This window comes from Melanerpes formicivorus, unplaced genomic scaffold, assembly GCF_026170545.1.
Source record: "Melanerpes formicivorus ecotype bairdi unplaced genomic scaffold, bMelFor1.0.p_v2 SCAF_9, whole genome shotgun sequence".
Lineage (NCBI taxonomy): Eukaryota > Metazoa > Chordata > Aves > Piciformes > Picidae > Melanerpes > Melanerpes formicivorus.
In genome coordinates this window covers 5,284,821-5,307,067 of record NW_027142361.1, presented here as the reverse complement: position 1 = coordinate 5,307,067, position 22,247 = coordinate 5,284,821, and the positions used below count along the sequence as shown (strand labels likewise).

Sequence of the window (22,247 nt, the reverse complement as noted above, 5' to 3'; positions counted from 1 at the left end):
GCTGTCGATCAGTACCCCCAGGTCCCTCTCTGTTTGGGAGCTCTCCAGCCACTCCGACCCCAGCCTGTAGCTCTGCGTGGGATTGCCGTGGCCAAAGTGCAGCACTCGGCACTTGGACTTGTTGAATGCAATCCCATTGGATTCTGCCCATCTGTCCAGTCGGTCGAGGTCCCTCTGCAGAGCCCTTCTACCCTCTCTCTGACTAACATCTGGTCCTAACTTGGTGTCATCTGCAAACTTGCTGATGACTGACTCGACCCCCTCATCCAGATCATCAATGAAGATGTTAAAGAGGACGGGGCCCAGCACTGATCCCTGGGGGACGCCACTGGTGACTGGCTGCCATCTGGATGTGGCACCATTCACCACCACTCTCTGGGCTCGGCCCTCCAGCCATTCCTAACCCAGCACAGAGTGTTGTGGTCCAAGCCACGAGCTGACAGCTTAGACAGCAGTTTGCTGTGGGGGACGGTGTCAAAGGCCTTGCTGAAGTCCAGGTAGACCACATCCACAGGCCTCCCCACATCCACCAGACGGGTCACCTGATCACAGAAGTATATCCGGTTGGAGAAGCAGGACCTGCCTTTCCTAAATCCATGTTGGCTGGACCCGAGCCCTTGGCCATCCTTCAGGTGCGCAGTTATTGCCGCCAGGATGATCTGCTCCATCACTTTCCCTGACACTTAGGTCAGGCTGACTGGCCTGGAGTTTCCAGGTTCCTCCATCTGACCCTTCTTGTGGATGGGGACCACAATGGCCAGTTTCCAGTCACCTGGGACCTCATCGGTGAGCCAGGACTGGAGGAAAATGATGGAGAGCAGCTTGGCTAGCTCATCTGCCAGCTCTCTCAGCACCCTAGGATGGATCCCATCTGGTCCCATGGACTTGTGAGTGTCCAAGTGGCTCAGCAGGTCCCGAACTAATTCCTCATGGATTACTGGGGCACTACACTGCTCCCCGACCCCATCGCCCAGCTCAGGAGGCCACTCATCCTGAACTCCTGCCTTGCTATTAAAAATTGAGGCAAAGAAGGTGTTCAGGACCTCAGCCTTTTCCTCGTCTTCAGTCACTGTGTTCCCCTCCAGGTCCAATAAGGAGTGGAGGTTCTTCCTGCCCTTCTTTTTAGCGTTAAAATATTTGTAAAAATATTTTTTATTGTCTTTGACAGAGGTGGCCAGCTTCAGTTCCAGCTGGGCCTTTGCCTCCCTAATTTTATTCCTACATATTCTAACAGGTTCCTTAAACATACCTCGCGAAGCCTTCCCCTCCTTCCAAAGGTGATACAGCCTCCTCTTCCCCCTTAAATCCTCCAGGAGCTGCTTGCTCATCCAGGCCGGTCGCCTTCCCCGCCAGCTCACCTTTCGGCACATGGAAACTGCCAGTTCCTGTGCCTTCAAGAACTCCTCTTTGAAGTAGGTGCAACCCTCCTGGACCCCTTGGTTCGTGAGGGCTGGTACCCAGGGAACTTTACAAATAAGTTTCTTAAACAGGCTGAAGTTCGCCCTCCGGAAGTCCAAGGTGAAGTTTCTGTTGGTGCTCCTCCCTATCTCCCTGCATATTGAAAACTTCACTATCTCATGGTCACTGCACCCTAGGCAGCCTCCCACGATCACGTCTCCCACCAGCCCTTCCCTATTGAAGAACAGCAGGTCAAGCAGAGCCTGTCCCCTGGTAGGCTCACTTAACAGCTGCATCAGGAAGCAGTCCTCCATGCACTCCAGGAATCTTCTGGACTGCCTCCTCTCTGCTGAATTAAGTTCCCAGCAGATATCTGGCAGGTTGAAGTCACCGACAAGGACAAGATCTGATGATCTTGAGACAGCCTCCAGTTGTTTGTAGAACAATTCATCAGCCTCCTCATCCTGGTTGGGTGGTCTGTAATAGATTCCAACCAGGATGTCAGATTTGTTAGGCTGCCCTCTGATTTTAACCCACAGGCTCTCAATTCCCTCATCTTCCACCTCAAGTTCTGTGGCAGAGAGTGACTCCCTAATATACAGAGCCACCCCTCCTCCTCTTCTCCCTCGCCTGTCTCTCCTAAAGAGCTTGTAGCCCCCCAGTGCAGCACTCCAATCATGTGTGTTATCCCACCAAGTTTCTGAGATGGCGACTACATCATAGTCGCCCTGATGGATCAGGACCTCCAGCTCCTCTTGCTTATTGCCCAGGCTGCGTGCATTGGTGTACATGCATCGCAGCTGGGTTCCTGACTTCTCAATTGACCCTACCTTGTGACCTACTCTTTCCTCTGCAGAGGGACTGATATCCTCACCCACCCCATTCTGCCCTAGTTTAAAGCCTTCCTAATGAGCCCTGCCAACTCCAGTGCCAGGACTCTCTTACCCCTTCTCGATAAATGCACCCCATCAGGACCCAGCAGGTCGGGTTCAGTGTTTAAGACCAGGCTGGATGAGGCTCTGGCCAGCCTGATCTAGTGTGGGGTGTCCCTGCCCATGGCAGGGGGGTTGGAACTAGATGATCCTTGTGGTCCTTTCCAACCCTGTCTGATACTATGATACTATGAATTTTCTAAAAGCAATTTTCTAAACTCAAGTGAAAGGGAAAAGGTAGAGGGAGAACAGGAGATTATATCCATCTGTTGGAAGTGTCATATGGGAGTTTCAATTCTTCTTGGCCAAGGGTGAGAGAACTCAGTTGTCCCACAGCCTAGGTGAGTAATAGGCACCAGCCAGGCTACAGAAAGCCTGACCACTATTTCTTCTGAGTGTACTTTAATAAGCTTCTGAGGCCACTGTGGCTTAGTGGATAGTCACTAGTGCTTAGAAGCAATATAAGTATGCTTTGAGCTGCCAGATCAGTCCTTCAGAGGCCTTAGGTTAAGGGCAGGATCCTTTGAAGGTACCAGTCAAACTTAAGAGTTAAATTTTGGGCCTCTACAGCCTAATCAGAATAGGGGCTGTTTTGAGTCTAGGTAGAAATGGAACATCAGGAAACTACAGCTGGGGAAAAAACAGTATGCTTAATGGTTTAGATTAATTCACAAGATCTTACAGCTGGATTGTGTTGACAGTCTACTCCAGTCCTATTTTGTATGTCCTAATCTCCTATATCTCACTCTAATTGTTTTTCTGAAAGGTTTTAAAACCTGCTGCTAAGCAGATCTGAGAATCATTTTGCTCTAACAATAAATAAGTTATCAGGAAACTTGGGATAATACAAGAAAAATGGAGATGTGCATACTAGTGATTAGTCTCCATATCTAAACTGATTTTCTGCAAAGCCTGCACTATGTTCTCTGTGCTTTCTCAAAAGAGCTTATTAATACTGTCCAGAGAATGAATATGTGGAAGCAGCACTGTGTCTAGAGCAGTGTATGTTTATTTGGGCCTGACACAGACTGCTAGTTCTTACTTAGGTATGGATGTTATATAAAATAATTAATGTTGAAATTTCTTTAATATACCAGAAAAAAACAGGAATTAAACTAGTTAATTTTGAATGAAAATAAAATTAAAACAATTAGTTGTAAATGACTAAGGAACATGATAGATTCCTTTATCACATGAGCTAAAAAAATCAAACCTTAAGAAACCTTTCTGAAGTTACTGATAAGGCCTTGATGCAGGAGTTTCTGGTTTATTGACTAATGTCTGGGGGGATTTCAGGAGTTTAGGCCAATAGATCACAACAGTATCTTTTCAGCCTCAAAAATTTCTGAACTAGCAGCTGTGGATACCAAAGCTTTGCATTTATCCTCAGAGAACATACATGTTCAGCACAAATGTTGTATCTGTGCTTATAAAACAGCACCCCCACACCCCAGCCCTCTCACTCCCCTGACTCTCACCATCTCTAGGCCTTCTCTGCTGAGCCTGATGCAGAAACTCCTCTTGGGTGGCATTTGGTAGAAGCGTATGATTCGAGTAATCATTCCATTTACCCATCCTGTACTAAACAATGTATTTGTTATGCTTTAAAGATTCAGACCTCTGAGACAGATGGAGACAAGCTTCATTTGGCACCACCACAGCCTGCAAAACAGTTTCTCATCTCACCTCCAGCCTCCCCACCTGTAGGGTGGCAACCAATAGATGATGCAACACCTGTCATCAACTATGACCTCCTTTATGCAGTTTCTAAGCTAGGACCAGGTAAGCTTGTGGTCCTCATGTGAAAATGCTGTGTAGAGAATAGCTGTAGAGGAAGTTGGTATGAGGCCTGTAAGTTGCACTAAAGCTTTGGGTTTAATGTGATGCACATCAACTGTTTTTTTGCTTAAGAACAAGTTTGACTGTGTGTACACAGATTTATATCATCTTTCTGCAGCTTGTGAGTGCCATTTGATTGAACTGTAGATCAAACCTTGTTTACACAGTTTATGGTGCTTAGGTTTGTGTTTAGATGAGACAACTGAGGCTTTACATTGAGACTGGACAGATGCTTGTCTGTGAACATGAGGAATTTTTGCTTTAAATCACATCTGCTCAGTACTGCTTTCCAAGATGCAGAATATAGCTCATCAAAAGTTTAGGCATCACTGCATAGCCACCAGAGGAGACAATCTCTCAGGCTAACAAGTTTGTTGAGAGGGAACAATCCAGCAGGATAGCTCTTTGAAGTCATCTTTACAAATAGGTTTCTTCTCTACTTCCAAAGCTGTTAAAACATTCTGTTTTAAAATTTTCAAAATGGAAAAGATTCCAGTTTCAGGTCTAAATAGTACAATTTAGAAATTTGGTGTAATTCACCTTTGTAGAAATAAAGTACTTCACATTCAATCTAATAACAGTTGGGAGGTTGCACTCCTAAAAATTTATCAGAGTTTATTTTCTAAAGATTTTTTCTCCCCAGCTGTACTGGAAATATCTCTTTCTTGTTCTGAGGTTAGCTTCCAATTGTAGATATCACTGGGGCTTTTGTGTAACTGCACCAGAGTAACCCAGAGCTGAAGCATGTGGGGTGCAGAAAGAGATGTTTCATGATTCACAAGGTCTGCAGGGTCATTTTGTGTCTTTTTCATATGGGGGGAAATATATATCAGGAGATGATTGGAGATTCCCCTGGTTTATGTCACTTCAACCAGGAGAGCTCAATGAAAAGGGCTGTCAGGTGTAACACTTTGTACTATACTGCATATTACTATTTCCAGAATTTATGCTTTGCTTCTAAAATGCTGAATAGAAGAAAAACAAAATACTCCTTTCTTCTCTTTTGATGCAGCAGCGTTATAAATGGAAACATGTAAACGAATTCCCTAGCTAGCAGGCTAATAAATCAATTCCTGTTCTAGAGCAGTGGAATGTGAAATATCACTCATTGTCCCACACTCTGGGACAGCTTTGCGTGAAGGTCATATTCAGCCATATTTAAGGAGCCTGTAGGGAGCAATATGAAAAGTCATTATGTGCTCTCTTCTTTCTATTTTTAGCGCTTGTTAAAGAGATCAATTTTAGTTAACTGCAGTGGCGAATTTAAAATAGCACTGCAGTTCTCAGTTGTACATTTACTATGTTTAGAATTTCATTGAAAAACAAATCCCACCAAAATTCATTTCTCAGTATCGCATCATTAAAACGTCCTGCTGTGCATCAGCCAATGCTGTTAGCCTCAGCTAAGCTAAGCTGTTTTTCTCATTCAAAAAACACAATTAAAAAATGTAACTGTGGCTTATCATCTATCAGAAGATACTCACTGGCACAGCTGTTTACAGAACTCTGTTAGAGCCTGTTAGAGAATTCTGTCTTTAACTTGTGTGGAATCTTGCTTGTAATAAATACACTGACTTTATTACAATTAATATCTGTTAGATGAGCAGGAAAAGTCATTTGAGCAGGTAGATAGTGAACAGTTTCTTTTATGTTCTCAGTACAAGATGAGTTTTACTGACCCACTTTTTTGGCAATGTTGAGATAGGCCACCTGCACACAGACCCATGCTACTTACCCATTCCATGAATACAGGTCACCTCTTTTCACATACGCTGCCATAATCATCATAGCCACAAAATTAGAGACTAAAATTGTCCCTGGGTGCAGTGGCTGGGAGATTTGCTCTAGAGTAAAATGAATTGGCCAGAAGCTAGCTAACCGATTTGCTGTGAGATGTCTTTTTCCAAGTAATTTTTGGGACAGGTGGGGGTCTGGTATTTTTTGCAGCCCTGTGGCTGCAGCAATGACCTTCTGGTCCAGTGGAGAAAATGTCTTTTTGCTGTGCACAAAAGGAAGATATCTTTTGGTCCTTTGACATTAAATTGAGATCAGTATGGATGCATTTACTTCTTAGGGGAGACCATGGCATGTTTAATTAAGTTTCTGGTTTATTGATATATATTCTCACTTTCTGCAGATGCAGAAATTGAGCATTAAATGAGGCATGAAGAGAATGCCAGTCAGAGCCAGCAATTGTGACTCTGTGTGGTTCTGACCACCAGCCTACAATGTTTTCTGAAGTGTGATCATTAATCTCTAATAAAAAACACTTTCGCTGTCAAAAGAACGTCCAGTAGTTTAAAATTCTAATGAAGATACAATGGCATTGCACTGAACTATGGTGGTAGCTTGGATCTTTGCCTACTAGGGCCCCAGCTGTGTCTCTGCCTGGCCTGACTTGAACTGAGTTCTACCCTGCAGAAATGCTTGCAGTGTACCAAGCTTTTCTCTAGTCTAGACCCTCATGTCTTTTCCATAATGTTTTATAAAGTCTGAGTTTCATCTCATTGAAGAATACAGGAAATAATTTTATATGAGAAATGTTTGTAATGGAGAGGGGTGAGACTCTCCAGATCTAGGCTATGTATGTACAGCAGAGCTGCCCCTCCGAAAGAAAAGGCAGCTATGTTTGTTCTGTTGTTTGTTCTGCAGCAGTTTACAAACAATCACCATCTTTCTGGCACTAGAGTATTATTTTCAGAAAAGATCCCTACTCCCACCCTGTCTACCCCTCAACCTGTGTATTTTTTCCCTCCTTCCCTCATTGCCTTTTCAAACCCATTAACCTCAATTTTTTTCTCAACAGACCTCTCTGTACTCCCTCACTTTCTAAGTCTGCACTCTGCAGAGCACCTTTACCCAGGATCTTGGGTGCCACCATGGCCTCCCCTTGCCAATCTTAATCCCTGCCTGCTGTCCACACAGTGACTGCCCAAACTGCCTTTCTCCCATGGCTTTGATTCATGGGTCATGGCTCCACTGATGAGATGTAGACTACAAAATAATGCCCAATATAGGTCAGGGTCCTAAGCACTTAATTGCTCCACATGCTCCCCAGTGCAGTTTTTGCCCTCTATCAGTTAGCACTCACTTCCACAATTTCAGAAACAGTTTGAGAACAAGGGCAGGCTGGGCACTATCTCAAACAGCCCATAGAGACAAGTTTACACCATTTTCAGTTCTCTCTGCATCTCCCAGTCCAGCACCATCATTTCAGCAGGCTTCACACCTCCTAATTGTCCTCAGGCCAAGTCTAGGTCAGGTAAAATATATTTTTCATGTTATGAAAGCACCATTCTGAAGTGTTGCACATGATGGCTTTTAGGTCTACAATGGTACTCTCCTGGGACACAAAGGAGACCCTGCAGCAATCTGTGCCACTTGGCTACTGGTCTGCAAATGATTGGTGGTCAGAGGAGGGGTAGGGTCAGGGTTTCATTTTTGTGTCTGAGCAATTAAGCTGTAGCTGTTCCTGCCATGCTCTGGCTGGGCTTCTTGTAGAGGATGCATAGCTCTTGCCACTGTTCCTCCCTGGGTTTGGCTCACCCTTGCCCAGGCAAGGAAAAAGCCAGAACAAGCAGAGCCCTGCCCAGTAAATGCCACAAATGGGAGTTTCAGACCATGTCTCCTACAGCAAGTTTTCTGTGCCCGGGTGTTTTCAAACTCTCATGTTTGTTGTGATTCAAAGGAAATTCAGAACACTTCATATGACTTCCAGAGAGGATTAAAAGTGGGGCAGACAAGATGGGTGGCAGACAACATTTCCATCTCTGGAAAACAGCCCCTCTGTTCTGTGGCTGCCTCTGCCCTCCCCTTCCCTTAACCAGGGGCCGGGTACAGGAGTACTGCTGAGTATAGAAAGCTTTCCTTCTGCTTTGCTCTGTTGGCCAGGAGAGGAGGGTGCCCTTCTCCTGCAACATTAGTAATGGACTTCCAGAGAGCAGTTCCTCCAGTTTGTTTATGACAGATCCATACAGTAGAGGTATTATATAGGTTGGATCTCTTCCAGCAGAAACATGCACCCATACAAAGGACCACCTGCTGTTTGCATCATATTTGTAAAGCTTTCGGATAAAGGGACTTTAGGTTGAAGGTGGTTTTATGATCACAGAATCACAGAATGTTAGGGGCTGGAAGTGACCTCAAGAGATCATCCAGTCCAGCCCCGCTGCCAGAGCAGGATCACCTATACCAGGTCGCACTGGAACGCATCCAGATGGATCTTGAATATCTTAAGAGAGGGAGACTCCAGAATCCCCCTGGGCAGCCTGTTCCAGTGTTCTGTCATTCTCACAGTGAAAAAATTCTTCCTCATGTTCTCATGGAACTTCCTGTGCTTCAATTTCCACCTATTGCCCCTTGTTCTGTCATTGGGCAGCACTGAGAAGAGTGACTCCATCCTCCTGGCACTTACCCTTTACATATTTATAAACATTAATGAGGTTACCCCTCACTCTCCTGCTCTCCAAGCTAAACAGCCACAGCTCCCTCAGTCTGTTCTCTGCTAACCCTCTAACATCAGCAATGGATGAGGAAACACTGAGGAAAGGCCGACAGGTCAATTCATGGCTCAGGGGCTGGTGCCATCGACAGGGCTTTGGGTTCCACAATCATGGATTGGTTTTCAAGGCACCTGAGCTGAAAACAACTTATGGGACACACTTGTCCCAGAGGGGGAAAAGAATCCTGGGGCAGGAATTGGCAGGGCTCATTGATAGGGGTTTAAACTAGATTTGAAGGGGGAAGGGGTTAATAGTCTCCTGCTGGCTGGTAACAAACAGGAGGGGCAGCTCACCAGCAGCAGAGAGAAGAAGAGCTGGTAAGGGCTCTCAACTTGCTGCCCTGAGGCAAGCCACGAGTGATCCACCAGGACATTCTGTGGAAACGAGGGGAATTGGCACAAGAGGACAACAGGGCCAGCCCAGCTGAAGTGCTTCTATGCGAATGCGCGCAGCTTGGGCAACAAACAGGATGAGTTAAGGGCTACTGTGCTGCTGGGATGCCACGACATAGTGGCTGTTACTGAAACTTGGTGGGATTATTCCCATGACTGGAATGTAGGGATAGATGGGTATAAACTCTTTAGGAAGGATAGGCAGGGAAGGAGAGGAGGAGGTATTGCCCTTATGTCAATAACCAGCTGGAATCAGTGGATCTCCAACTGGGGAGGGATGATGAGCTGGTTGAGAGTGTATGGGTTAAAATTAAAGGCAGGACAGGGGAAGGAGATATTACTGTGGGGGTCTCCTACAGGCCACCTGACCAGCAGATCCAAGCAGATGAGGCCCTCCACAGGCAAATAGAAGTGGCTTCCAGGTCACAAGCCCTGGTCCTCATGGGTGATTTCAACCACCCTGAGACCTGCTGGAGGGACAACACAGCAAGGCACCAGCAATCCAGGATGTTCCTGGACTGCATAAAAGACAACTCCCTCCTCCAAATGGTAGAGGAACCAACAAGAAATGGTGCTATGCTGGACCTTGTTCTCACCAACAGGGAAGGGCTGGTAAGCAATGTGAGGCTCAGAGACGGCCTTGGCTGCAGTGACCATGAAGCAGTTGAATTTAATATCCTCAGGGCAATCAGGAGGAAGTATTCCAAGCTTACGACCCTAGACTTTAGGCATGCAGATTTTGATGGCTTCAGGGATCTGCTAGCCAAAGTGTCATGGGACAAAGCCCTGGAGGGAAGAGGGACCCAGGACAGCTGGTCAGTATTCAAGGACCACCTCCTCTGTGTCCAGGAGCTCTGTGTACCAACAAAGAGAAAAGCAGGTAAGAATGCTAGGAGGCCTGCCTGGATGGGCAAGGAGCTACTGGACACACTATTACTTAAAAGGAAACTCTACAGGAAGTGGAGGGAAGGACAGCTAGAACAGGGGGTATATAAGGAAGCTGCCCGAGCAGCAAGAGTCCTAGTTGGGAAATCCAAAGCAGAGTTTGAATTGAATCTAGCCAGGGAGGTTAAAGGGAACACTAAGAACTTCTACAGGTATATTAATGGGAAGAAGAAGACTAGGGAAGGTGTGGGCCCCCTCAGAAAGGAAAATGGTGAAATGGTCACAAGTGATGAGGAAAAGGCTGAAGTACTTAACTTCTTTACCTCAGTCTTCACTGCACGGGCCTCTAGCCACACTCCTGATGTTATGGAAGACAATGCCAGTGACGGGGAGGAAGAACTGCCCATTGTAAGTGAAGATCAGGTTTGTGATCACCTGAAGAACCTGAAAGTGTTCAAGTCCATGGGACCCGACGGGATACACCCACGGGTACTGAGAGAACTGGCAGATGAGGTTGCTAAACCCCTCTCTATTATATTTCAAAAGTCATGGCAGTCTGGGGAAGTCCCCACAGACTGGAAAAGGGGAAACATTACCCCCATTTTCAAAAAGGGTAAGAAGGAGGAACCAGGGAACTACAGGCCAGTCAGTCTCACCTCTGTGCCCGGAAAGATCATGGAGCAGATCCTCCTGGAGGCACTACTGGCTCAGAAGAATAGTGAAGAGGTGATTGGGAACAGTCAGCATGGCTTTGCCAAGGGCAAATCCTGCCTGACCAACCTGGTAGCCTTCTATGAGCAGGTGACAAAATTAATAGATGAGGGGCGAGCAACTGATGTCGTTTACCTGGACCTGAGCAAAGCCTTCGACACTGTCTCACACCACATCCTGGTCTCCAAACTGGTGACACATGGGTTTTATGGGTGGACCACTAGATGGATAAGGAACTGGCTTGATGGCCGCACCCAAAGAGTGGCTGTCAATGGCTCCATGTCCCAGTGGAGGCCAGTGACAAGCGGAGTCCCTCAGGGATCAGTCCTGGGACCTGTCTTATTCAACATCTTTGTGGGTGACATGGACAGTGGCATTGAGTGCACCCTCAGCAAGTTTGCTGATGACACCAAGCTGTGTGGCGCAGCAGACACGCTGGAGGGAAGGGAGGCCATCCAGAGGGACCTTGACAGGCTGGAGAGGTGGGCACAAGCCAACCTCATGAAGTTCAATAAGAGCAAGTGCAGGGTTCTGCATCTGGGTCGAGGCAATCCCAGGCACAAATACAGGCTGGGCAGTGACTGGCTGGAAAGCAGCCCTGAGGAGAGAGACTTGGGGGTGCTGGTGGACAAAAAGCTCAACATGAGCTCTCAGTGTGCACTTGCAGCCCGCAAAGCCAATCAGATCCTGGGCTGCATCAGGAGAAGTGTGGCCAGCAGGTCGAGGGAGGTGATCCTCCCCCTCTAGTCAGCTCTGGTGAGACCCCACCTGGAGTACTGTGTCCAGTTCTGGAGCCCCTATTACAAGAGGGATGTGGAGGTGCTGGAACATGTCCAGAGAAGGGCCACAAGGATGATCAGAGGGCTGGAGCACCTCTCCTATGAGGACAGACTGAAGGAGTTGGGGCTGTTCAGTCTGCAGAAGAGAAGGCTCCGAGGTGACCTAATTGTGGCCTTCCAGTATCTGAAGGGGGCCTACAGGAAGGCTGGGGAGGGACTTCTCAGGATCTCAGGCAGTGATAGGTCTAGGGGGAATGGAATGAAGCTGGAGGTGGGGAGATTCAGGCTAGATGTGAGGAGGAGGTTCTTCACCATGAGAGTGGTGAAACCCTGGAATGTGTTGTCCAGGGAGGTGGTCGAGGCCCTGTCCCTGGAGGTGTTAAAGACCAGGCTGGATGAGGCTCTGTCCAGCCTGATCTAGTGTGGGGTGTCCCTGCCCATGGCAGGGGGGTTGGAACTAGATGATCCTTGTGGTCCCTTCCAACCCTGAATGATACTATGATACTATGATACTATAAACAGGTTTCCTGCAGTTTGAACCACAGTTCTGCAGGCATGAATAATCACAAGTACAGAACTGAGTCTGCAGCTCATTTATTCTCAGAAATACCTCTGTGCCTTAAAAACCTGATTTATAAGTGCATCACATTCTGATTTGTAAAGTGACATTAATTGCTGCTGCAGCTATTTGTACCAGAGGCGTCTGAATATTTTTTCCTTGCATCTATACTTATTTCCACTCTTCTTTTTCAGCAGAGAGGGTCCTTCTGGGAAGCATTCGAGCAGTATAAGTATGGGGCATTTGAACTGGGATTACTACCTTTTAAGAGGGCAGCGAATCTGATTTACTTCACGGTGCTGGTGTGCAAGGAAAGGGCTTGCTGTTGTGTGTGCACAACACTGCAGAGCTGCTTGTAGCTGACAGTGACCAATGTAGCCTTCAGTGCTGGTTGGCAGCATTGACGTCAGCCCATATCTGAGAAATTAGCTGAAGCCCGCAGGGGAAATAGGCAAAGAGCAACCATATAATTTCTCAATGCAGCACAACCAAGCTATTTCTCTTTTTATACTTTAGCCTATCAGCAAGACCTGTAAGGTTTGGTCAATTTGGATTCACAGGAAAGGTTGCCAAAAATAGAGCAGTTAAATGTCAACATTAATGGTATCGCAGCAGTAAAATACTTCTCCCAGCAAGATGCCAGACTTACAGCTATTATTCACTTGTTGCCTCCTCTTTTTTAGGCAAAATTGCAGCATGTCCTCTAGTCACAAGCCACCCAGTCTTATTTAGAGCAAGAATTTTTCAGCACAAATAGCATGTGAGCACAGTCTCAGAACCGCCCATGCTTAATGCAGGGCCATACCTGCAACCCTTTCTCTCATGAGCATCTTACAAAGATGCTAATAAATATAAGTCCAAATTAGTAACATAAGCAAGCTACAAATGCTTCAAGGAAGCGATTACTATCATACTTCCATCATACATGACTTAGCACTGCTAGGTTCTGCCTGTGATGCAAGCACTTAGGAGCTGCTGCACCGTAAAGTACAGGTCAGATAGGTCTAGTGGGACCTCACCTTCCTTATCCCAAAAGATTTTGCAGGCAGTATGCAGTGGTTCTGAAGCACTCAAAAAATTTAACCTGAGCTATCAGGTGTGGGTGTGGTTACTGTAGGTCTATCTTAATTTAACTGTGTCTTGTGGGTTTTAGAGGTGAGAGCAATGGCAAGTCCTCCAAAGGAGAACAGTGTATTATCTGGAATGGTTTCTAGTTTTTAGTGCTGTGAATGAGTGTTTGTCACTTCTGAAAGACCAAGTCATCCTGCCAGAAATGTCATGGCTGGGAACTTACAGTCTTAAATTAATTCCTTGCAATTTAATAATCAATATCTACTTGATAGTGGAAGAATAGAGTTAAAAGTTAAAAACTTTTAGGCTGAATAAGCTTATTATGAACTGGTCTGAAACCGGGATAACAAAAATGAGAGGCCTTAAGACTAAAGGCCTGGGTGACCTTGAAGATTAAAGTAACCAGAAATGTGACACAGTAATTAAGAGCAGTATGATTCTGTCAACTTTTGTAGATAATGCCTTATTATGGCTTCTTGACAGAAACCAGAGACAGATTTAGATAGAGATAAAACCACTGAGATGTCCTCTACATAACCTCTGGTGATTTTAATACTGAAACCCACCCCTCTAGGAGGAGAATTTATGTGTAAATGTAGGGCTACCTTAGTATAATAACTTAGGTAATTGATGTAGCATGCCTACAAAGACTGATGTGATATAAAATTATATAACCAGCCATACATAATGTCTTTGTTGTTTGTACTGTATAGAAACTGCTGTTGTTTGAGCTAGCAGCATGCTAGCTTTTTGGAACTACCACCCAGCTCCTGGCTTTATGCAAATCTGCATATTGCACAATCTGTATATTGACTGTTGCACACCAGGTAAATGACCCGTTTTGGGATAACATACTGACATCTTGTATGCAGTCCAAAATACACCTTGTGCCAACAGATTGAGCACAGGACTGAAAATCCAATGTCTGATCCTGATTTTCCTTTGTTTGCTAGTAGGCTTTTGCAGGTATGGCCTAAGCCATATTCATCTTCCATCTTACTGGGGAGAGACTTAACTAAGGAATGTACAGTTAGAGAATTGTGTGTGTGTACTCTTTCAGTGTTTATCTTGCTAATGAGCATTTATAGACTGTACTCTGGAATCTCATCTGTAGAGACAGAAAAGCTAAAGAGGTCTGAATCTTTAACTCTTTCTGGAGCATATATATATATATATACATTTATTTCTGAAGCAATTGGATCAAGTGTTGAGGTCTGTCTGGAGGTGACAAGTTGCAGAATCTAGTGAACTTTAATTGGCACGGGATCCATGCTAGAAAGAAAACAGTAAGAAAAAAGAATAGTCCCAACCCAAGAGGTGTGATGTGATTTCAGACCAAACATTTGATAGTTTGCGTTCTAGTCCCTCTTCTTAACCATGTACTTAGGTGTTCTCTCTCTCCTCTTTGCACTTGTTTTTCCCCAGTGTTATTGGCCACTTATATTGGTACAAAACACCATTATAGATGCCAGTGTATTCTACCATGACTTACAGACCAATGGTCACTGCCCCCTGGGGACAGGATCCCCAGAATCTGTTGTGACAGCCACTACAGTTGAGCTGTGCTTGCCCTCACATGTGTTTAGGAGCAGCACACACTCAGCTGCCCTACCCAAGCACAGGAGAATTCTGCAGTCCAAAAGTGCCATGCACTGCTACTCAGACTGTCATCTCTTGATCTAACTGCTTTTCTCTGCTTACAGGAGAGAAATATGAGCTGCATGCAGGAACAGAATCCACTCCCAGTGTGGTAGTGCATGTCTGTGACACTGACATGGAAGATGATGAGGACCCAAAGAATTCACCAAAGCCAAAAATCATTCAAACTCGACGCCCTGGTCTGCCACCTCCTGTATCTAACTGAGCATCTTTGGCAGAAGCAGCACTTCTCTCCTCCAGCACAGCTCTTGGTTTTTGTTTGCTTTGTTTTGTTGAAAGGCATCCATTGCCTTTTGAGTACAAGGACATTAAACTCGTTGAAATCCCTTCACAGTAATCAAGCCTATGTAATTAAAGGGCTAGGAAAAAGATCTTTGTATATGTAACCATATCACACACCAACTAATAGATTTTCCTGGAAAGGACAAATCAAGGCTGAAAAAAACCAAGGGGGTAGAGGATTCAGTCTGAGGATTTTTTCATGGCTGTACGTTGCATGCTGAAACACCACTACCAGAGAGATCGTTCAGGGCAGGCAATTAGTCTGATAACAGGTTTGATATTCAAACTCCCAGAGTACTTGCTAGCGCCCTTCATAAAGCAGCCTGCTCCTCTGACCTCCTCAGTTCCACAGGAGACCTTTGTCTTTTTCCTTTTTTTCTGTTTTTCATAGTTTCATTCATTCAGGGTTGGAAGGGACCACAAGGATCATCTAGTTCCAACCCCCCTGCCATGGGCAGGGACACCCCACACTAGATCAGGCTGGACAGAGCCTCATCCAGCCTGCTCTTAAACACCCCCAGGGACGGGGCCTCGACCACCTCCCTGGACAACACATTCCAGGGTTTCACCACTCTCATGGTGAAGAACCTCCTCCTCACATCTAGCCTGAATCTCCCCACCTCCAGCTTCATTCCATTCCCCCTAGTCCTAGCACTACCTGATATCCTGAGAAGTCCTTCCCCAGCCTTCCTGTAGGCCCCCTTCAGATACTGGAAGCCCACAATTAGGTCACCTCGGAGCCTTCTCTTCTGCAGACTGAACAGCCCCAACTCCTTCAGTCTGTCCTCATAGGAGAGGTGCTCCAGCCCTCTGATCATCCTTGTGGCCCTTCTCTGGACACGTTCCAGCACCTCCACATCCCTCTTGTAATAGGGGCTCCAGAACTGGACACAGTACTCCAGGTGGGGTCTCACCAGGGCTGTTTTGTTTATTTAGAATAAATTTTATTTAGAATAAACCAAACCAGGTTGGAAGAGACCTTCAAGATCATTGTGTCCAACCCATCAACCAATCCAACCCACCCAAACAGCTAACCCATGGCACCAAGCACCCCATCAAGTCTCCTCCTGAACACCTCCAATGACGGCGACTCCACCACCTCCTTGGGCAGCCCATTCCAATGGGCAATCACTCTTTCTGTATAGAACTTCTTCCTAACATCCAACCTGAACCTCCCCTGGCGCAGCCTGAGACTGTGTCCTCTTGTTCTGGTACTGGCTACCTGGGAGAAGAGACCATCATCCGCCTGTTTATAACCTCCCTTCAGGTAGTTGTAGAGAGTGATAAGGTCACCCCTGAGTCTCCTCTTCTCCAGGCTGAGCAACCCCAGCTCCCTCAGTCTTTCCTCATAGGGCTTGTGTTCCAAACCCCTCACCAACTTCGTTGCCCTTCTCTGGACTCGTTCCAGCAAGTCAACATCCTTCCTAAACTGAGGGGCCCAGAACTGGACACAGTACTCGAGGTGTGGCCTAGCCAGTGCAGTGTACAGGGGCAGAATGACCTCCCTGCTCCTGCTGGCCACACTGTTCCTGATGCAGGCCAGGATGCCATTGGCCCTCTTGGCTGCCTGGGCACACTGCAGGCTCATGTTCAGCCTACCATCAACCAGTACCCCCAGGTCCCTCTCTGCCTGGCTGCTCTCCAGCCACTCTGACCCCAGCCTGTAGCTCTGCATGGGGTTGTTGTGGCCAATGTGCAGAACCCGGCATTTGGATGTGTTAAATCTCATGCCGTTGGATTCTGCCCATCTGTCCAGCCTGTCAGGGTCCCTCCGCAGAGCCTCTCTACCCTCCAGCAGATGAACTCCTGCCCCCAGCTTGGTGTCGTCAGCAAATTTACTGATGATGGACTCAATGCCCTCATCCAGATCATCAATAAAGATGTTAAAGATCATGGGGCCCAGCACTGATCCCTGGGGCACACCACTAGTGACTGGCCGCCAGCTGGATGTGGCACCATTCACCACCACTCTCTGGGCTCGGCCCTCCAGCCAGTTCCTAACCCATCACAGTGTGCTCCCGTCCAAGCCATGGGCTGACAGCTTGGCCAGCAGTTTGCTATGGGGGACGGTGTCAAAGGCCTTGCTGAGGTCCAGATAGGCTACATCCACAGGCCTCCCCACATCCACCAGGCGGGTCACCTGATCATAGAGGGAGATCTGGTTGGTCAGGCAGGACCTGCCCTTCCTAAATCCATGCTGGCTAGGCCTGATCCCTTGGCCATCCTCTAAGTGCTGTGTGATTGCACTCAGGATGACCTATTCCATTATCTTTCCTGGCACTGAGGTCAGGCTGACAGGCCTATAATTCCCTGGCTCATCCAACCGGCCCTTCTTGTGGATGGGCACAACATTGGCCAGCTTCCAGTCCTCTGGGACCTCTCCAGTGAGCCAGGACTGCTGGAAAATGATGGATAGTGGCTTGGCCAGCTCATCTGCCAGCTCTCTCAGCACCCTAGGATGAATCCCATCTGGTCCCATGGACTTGTGGGGATACAAGCTGCTGAGGAGAGTTCCAACCACCTCCTCATGGAACATAGGGAAACTGTGCAGCTCCCTGGCTCCTTCTGCCAGCTCTGCAGGCCAGCTGTCAGGAAGACATTCTGTCCTGCTAGTAAAAATTGAGGCAAAGAAGGTGTTAAGTATCTCTGCCTTTTCCTCATCCCTTGATACAACATTTCCCTCCATGTCAACCAAGGAGTGGAGGTTGTCCTTTCCCTTCCTCTTGCTATTAATATATTTATAGAAGGACTTTTTCTTGTCCTTCACAGTAGAGGCCAGTTTAAGCTCCAAATATGCTTTTGCCTCCCTAATTTTCTTCCTACATGATTTGGCAACATTCTTAAAAATTCCGTGGGTTGCCTCCCCTCTCTTCCAAAGGTGATACACCCTCTTTTTTTCCCTTAGTTCCATTACAAGTTCATTAACCATCCAGGCTGGCCGTCTGCCCCGGCGGCTCGTCTTCCGGCACATTGGCACAGCCTGTCCCTGAGCCTTCAACAATTCTTCCTTGAAGTAGGTCTAACTCTCCTGGAACCCTTTATTATTAAGGGCTTTATCCCAAGGAACCCTCTGAATTAGTTCCTTGAGTAACCCGAAGTCCGCCCTCCGGAAGTCCAGAGTGGAGGTCTTCTTGCTACCCCTCTTAGCTTGACCAAAAACTGAAAATTCAATTATCTCGTGGTCACTGGACCCCAAACACCCTCCGACCACCACATCACCCACCAGCCCTTCCCTGTTGGTGAAGAGGAGGTCAAGCATAGCCTTGCCCCTGGTAGGCTCTCGCAGCACCTGGGATAAGAAACTGTCCTCCATACATTCTAAGAACCTCCTAGACTGTCTCCTCTCTGCTGTGTTGAGATCCCAGCAGATGTCAGGCAGGTTGAAGTCACCCATGAGAACAAGGTCCGGAGATCTTGCGACAGCCTTATGCTGCCTATAGAATGCTTCATCAACATCTTCCTCCTGGTTGGGTTGTCTATAACAGACTCCAACCAGGGTGTCTGCCCTGCCGGTCTTCCCTCTAATTCTTACCCACAAGCATTCAATCCGATCGTCCCTAATCTCCGTCTCAATGGCATCTAGTGCCTCCCTGATGTACAGGGCCACCGCTCCACACCCTTCTTCCTTGCCTGTCTCTGCTGTTTTTAAGGAGGGTATCTGTGTCATTTATAATCTCCTAGTAGCTTGGTGGCCTTTTCATCCCCCTGGAATTTTCTGTAAGGAATACTATATTTGCAACGTTTTTAGAAACAGCAGAAAAATGCCCTCTTCCACCAACAGCTGTAGAGTACCCTCATCCTTAATGGTGGCAGGAATGTGAGACCAAGCTCTCTGGGCTGAGGAGGAGAGGCAGCAGCTTGCTGGAGAGTCTTGTGTGTTTCACTTCTCTCTGAAGAGGAGGGAGGTAGAATATCAATAGGGATTATCATTCTGTCTTCCATAAAGGTATGAGTGGTACTTCTCTCTGAGTTTGAGTAAAAAAGAGAAGCTAACTGACTGCTCATTTTAGATGGGATTTATTGCTGTCATAGCTCTAACAATGATGCAGGTTGAATGCTTTGATAGTGGTGTGTTGTATAGCCCTGAAACTGTTAGCAATTAAACATACATCTCTAATATTCAGACCTTTTCCTTACCTACTTCCCATACTTTAAAGCCCTTTTTGAGCTGTATGCAGTTTGGGTTTGTGGAGGTGAGGAGAGGTGAGGAGTTGGATAGTTGGTGGGTTTTTGTTGTTGGTTGGTTTGTTTGTTTGTTTTCTCTCTTGTTTTTTAGGCCAAAGAAAACAGGACCATAATTACACACTTGAAATTAGACTACATGCAACTGAATCCCCTTTTTTCACTCTGCCCTGCATGTTTCTTTCACTTGCAATGTGTACTGGGTTACAAAAATTGTTCTGTGCTCTGATCATGGCTGACAGCATACAGATAGAGGAGTCTGTCTCTGGCAGACCTTCCATGATGATTTTTTTAAGGCATACTTGTCATTTTGAGAACATCTTTTCTAGACTTTGGAGCTCAGATTTTGCATATATTTAAGCATGCACTTATTTTATGCACATGAGTAGTTCCACTGATATTAATACTGCAGAAAAGTGAGTGTGTGTGTAAGATAGGGCAGGATTTTGAAGCTAATTAGCTGCAGCTGTACTCCCAAAGCGATTGAAATGGCAAAGCCAAATTTAATGGTTTAAAATCCTTTACAAGTTAAAATAAGTAAATACATCTTGGAAGCTCATTCTAGGATCTAAAAGTCAGCTTAGGATCTGTAATCAAGATTTTTGTCATAAAACCTAATGACCTGGGTTCTGAGGGAGGGTTCCATTCCACCCTTAGTTAGCAGCACCCTTACAAGCTTCAGCAGAGTCAAGTCTCCTTTGCTGCAATATTGGCTCTGCAGTACTTCAGGAGAAAAGCATTTTGCTTTGTTGGTGAAGACAGGAGATGCCATTCTCAACATGCATGGTGAGGGCATTCTGAGAATGAGGACTTACCATTCTCATTACAGTTCATTCTCTGACCACCACCACCCCCTACTAATATTCCTATCAAGGTGTAGTGCTTTACTTAGCATATATCTATAATGTGATACTCATTATGGCATTATGGACAACATTGTGTGTGTCTGTTACACTAATAGAAGCACATTAAATACAGCAGTCTGAACAAACAATGGGGCTTTAGTGTCCTAGTGAGATCTGTGTAAAGCTGTCTTAAAGTAACTCCTCAGAGGTTTCACTTCAATTACTTCCTCAATGATGCATTTAGAATTGGTTTAAATAAATGAAACATCACTCACTACCCTAGGACTACAACTTGATGTTCCTGTTGAAAACACTGTCACAGGCCACCTATAACATTTCAGGAGTAACACCACTGTCTTTTTTGAAAACACAGAGAATGCCAAGGTCCATGGGGTTTAGACCAGTGTCTACAGGAAGTAAGATTTAAATGCATGAGATTTTTTGCTGATTTATGTTGTATAGAAGAAATTGCTGGCCACATCCTCCACTGAGGTAAACGACCAGAAATCATTTCCAATCAAAGTGGATACTCTGGATTTTTTTACATGCAAAACTGTTGGCAGCCAAATGTAGTTCTTGAATCCAAGTGCTCAAACTTTTGAGAGATTTGGTTCTGAGCTACAGATTTTGGCCTCAAATGATGTAAAACTGCAAATTGAAGAACTGGACCTTAAATATTCTTTCCTCAAAGTGTACTTTCAGACAGATTTAAAAGCCTTCCCCATTCAATGACTGCTCTTGGTCTTTATAAAAGCTATATAGCACTACCCAGGAGAGCGTGGAACATGGCTAGTTGTTTAATACACAGAAATAGGAACACAACTACAAAGTTGAAAACTCAAAAGCAGCCCATTGTAACTATGGTTAGCGCTTGTATATCACCTTTATATGATTAAATAATGGTCATCATAGAAAAATGTTTCAGGTATTATGAAATAAAGCCCCTCTCATAAAAGTAACCATTTGTGACTCTTAAGAGAAACTGGTATTCTACTAAAGGCTGTTTCTTGGCTGGCATGGAAGAAAGGCTTCCTTCAAAAGGTGATGACTATGTGGAAGAGCAACTGCCCCATTTAACTCCAGAACTCACAGACAAACCCCTACTTACTTCAGGGGGAATTTTCTTTTGTGTAGCATCTATGAGCTCAGTCCCTCTGACTGCACTTTCCACAGTGATAAAGCGGACTTTCTTATGTCATAACACTATAAATAAGAATGAAATCTCTGCATTACATTACAGCTTCTGATGCACAGTGGTGTAGACAATGTGCTTATAATCTCCTTTCCTGAGGAGGAACCTGTGGGAGTGGTTGATGGCAATGACCTAGGGCCCTCCGCTTGGTGGACATTGCTCCTGCTGCTTGGAAATTAAAGAAGGAAATCAGGGGAGTACAGTTGCTGCTTTGGTTGTCTGCTTGTCCTTTCTGACCTCTTCAGATACAAAAATTTTAATTTAAAAAACAAAACCAAGAAAGAACTAATGACTTCCTAAATCTAGATAAAAGCATGAAAACATTTACAACATGTAGAAAAAAAGGTATTTTGCAATCTGCTCTTTTGGAACAAAACATGAAAGAATTTCTGTGGCCTTGATTTTTGTAATTAAGACAAGGTGGTACAATTTTCCCTCATCCTAACATGCACATATACACTCAAGCAAGAAAGCATGACAAGAGCATCCCTTCCTCTACCAGGATGACTACAAACAGAGCCATTGTAACATGCTTTATATGCTAGAAATGCCTCCACGGATAAATCGTTTAATATTTATTTGATCCTAAATTGGGTGGGAGGGGTGGGTTGGTTTTTTTTGGTATCCCACTCCCCTTCTCTCCTGTTTGGCAACAGCTAAAAAAGCTTTCTGCAAAAAGAAAGAGACTGCTATTTGTAGAGAGCAAGAGGCTCGATTACAATGGTATGTCTGAGCACTGTGACAGGTTATGTTAGCATCTCCATTCTGTTGTACATACTTTTGAAATACTCTATTTAGTCATATTTTACAGGAGTGTGAAGAAGCTATTGGCTAATTGATCACTTTTGCACATGTACAATTCAGAGCTTAGTTTAAAAAAATAAATGCAGCAAACATTATTTTTTGTGTTCTGCTTGTGCTGGCATTTGGAAAAGCAACATTTAAAGTGCTAAACTGTATTAACAAACTGCCTAGTGTGGTGTGGTGAAGAGGTTATTAAATTTATGAGTATGAAATAT

The 22,247-nt window shown here is 45.6% G+C and overlaps 1 protein-coding gene across 1 annotated transcript in view; it reads left to right on the top strand.

The window, feature by feature from the left end:
- The window catches only part of RCAN2 (regulator of calcineurin 2), a 52,954-nt gene extending 37,280 nt beyond the window's left edge, over window positions 1-15,674 (top strand). The window contains exons 3-4 of the mRNA XM_068143274.1: window positions 3,941-4,112; window positions 14,772-15,674. Coding sequence (XP_067999375.1) covers window positions 3,941-4,112; window positions 14,772-14,932 — 333 coding nt within the window. The 3' untranslated portion in view covers window positions 14,933-15,674. The remainder of the gene's footprint in view (window positions 1-3,940; window positions 4,113-14,771) is intronic.
- Window positions 15,675-22,247: the final 6,573 nt, after the last annotated feature.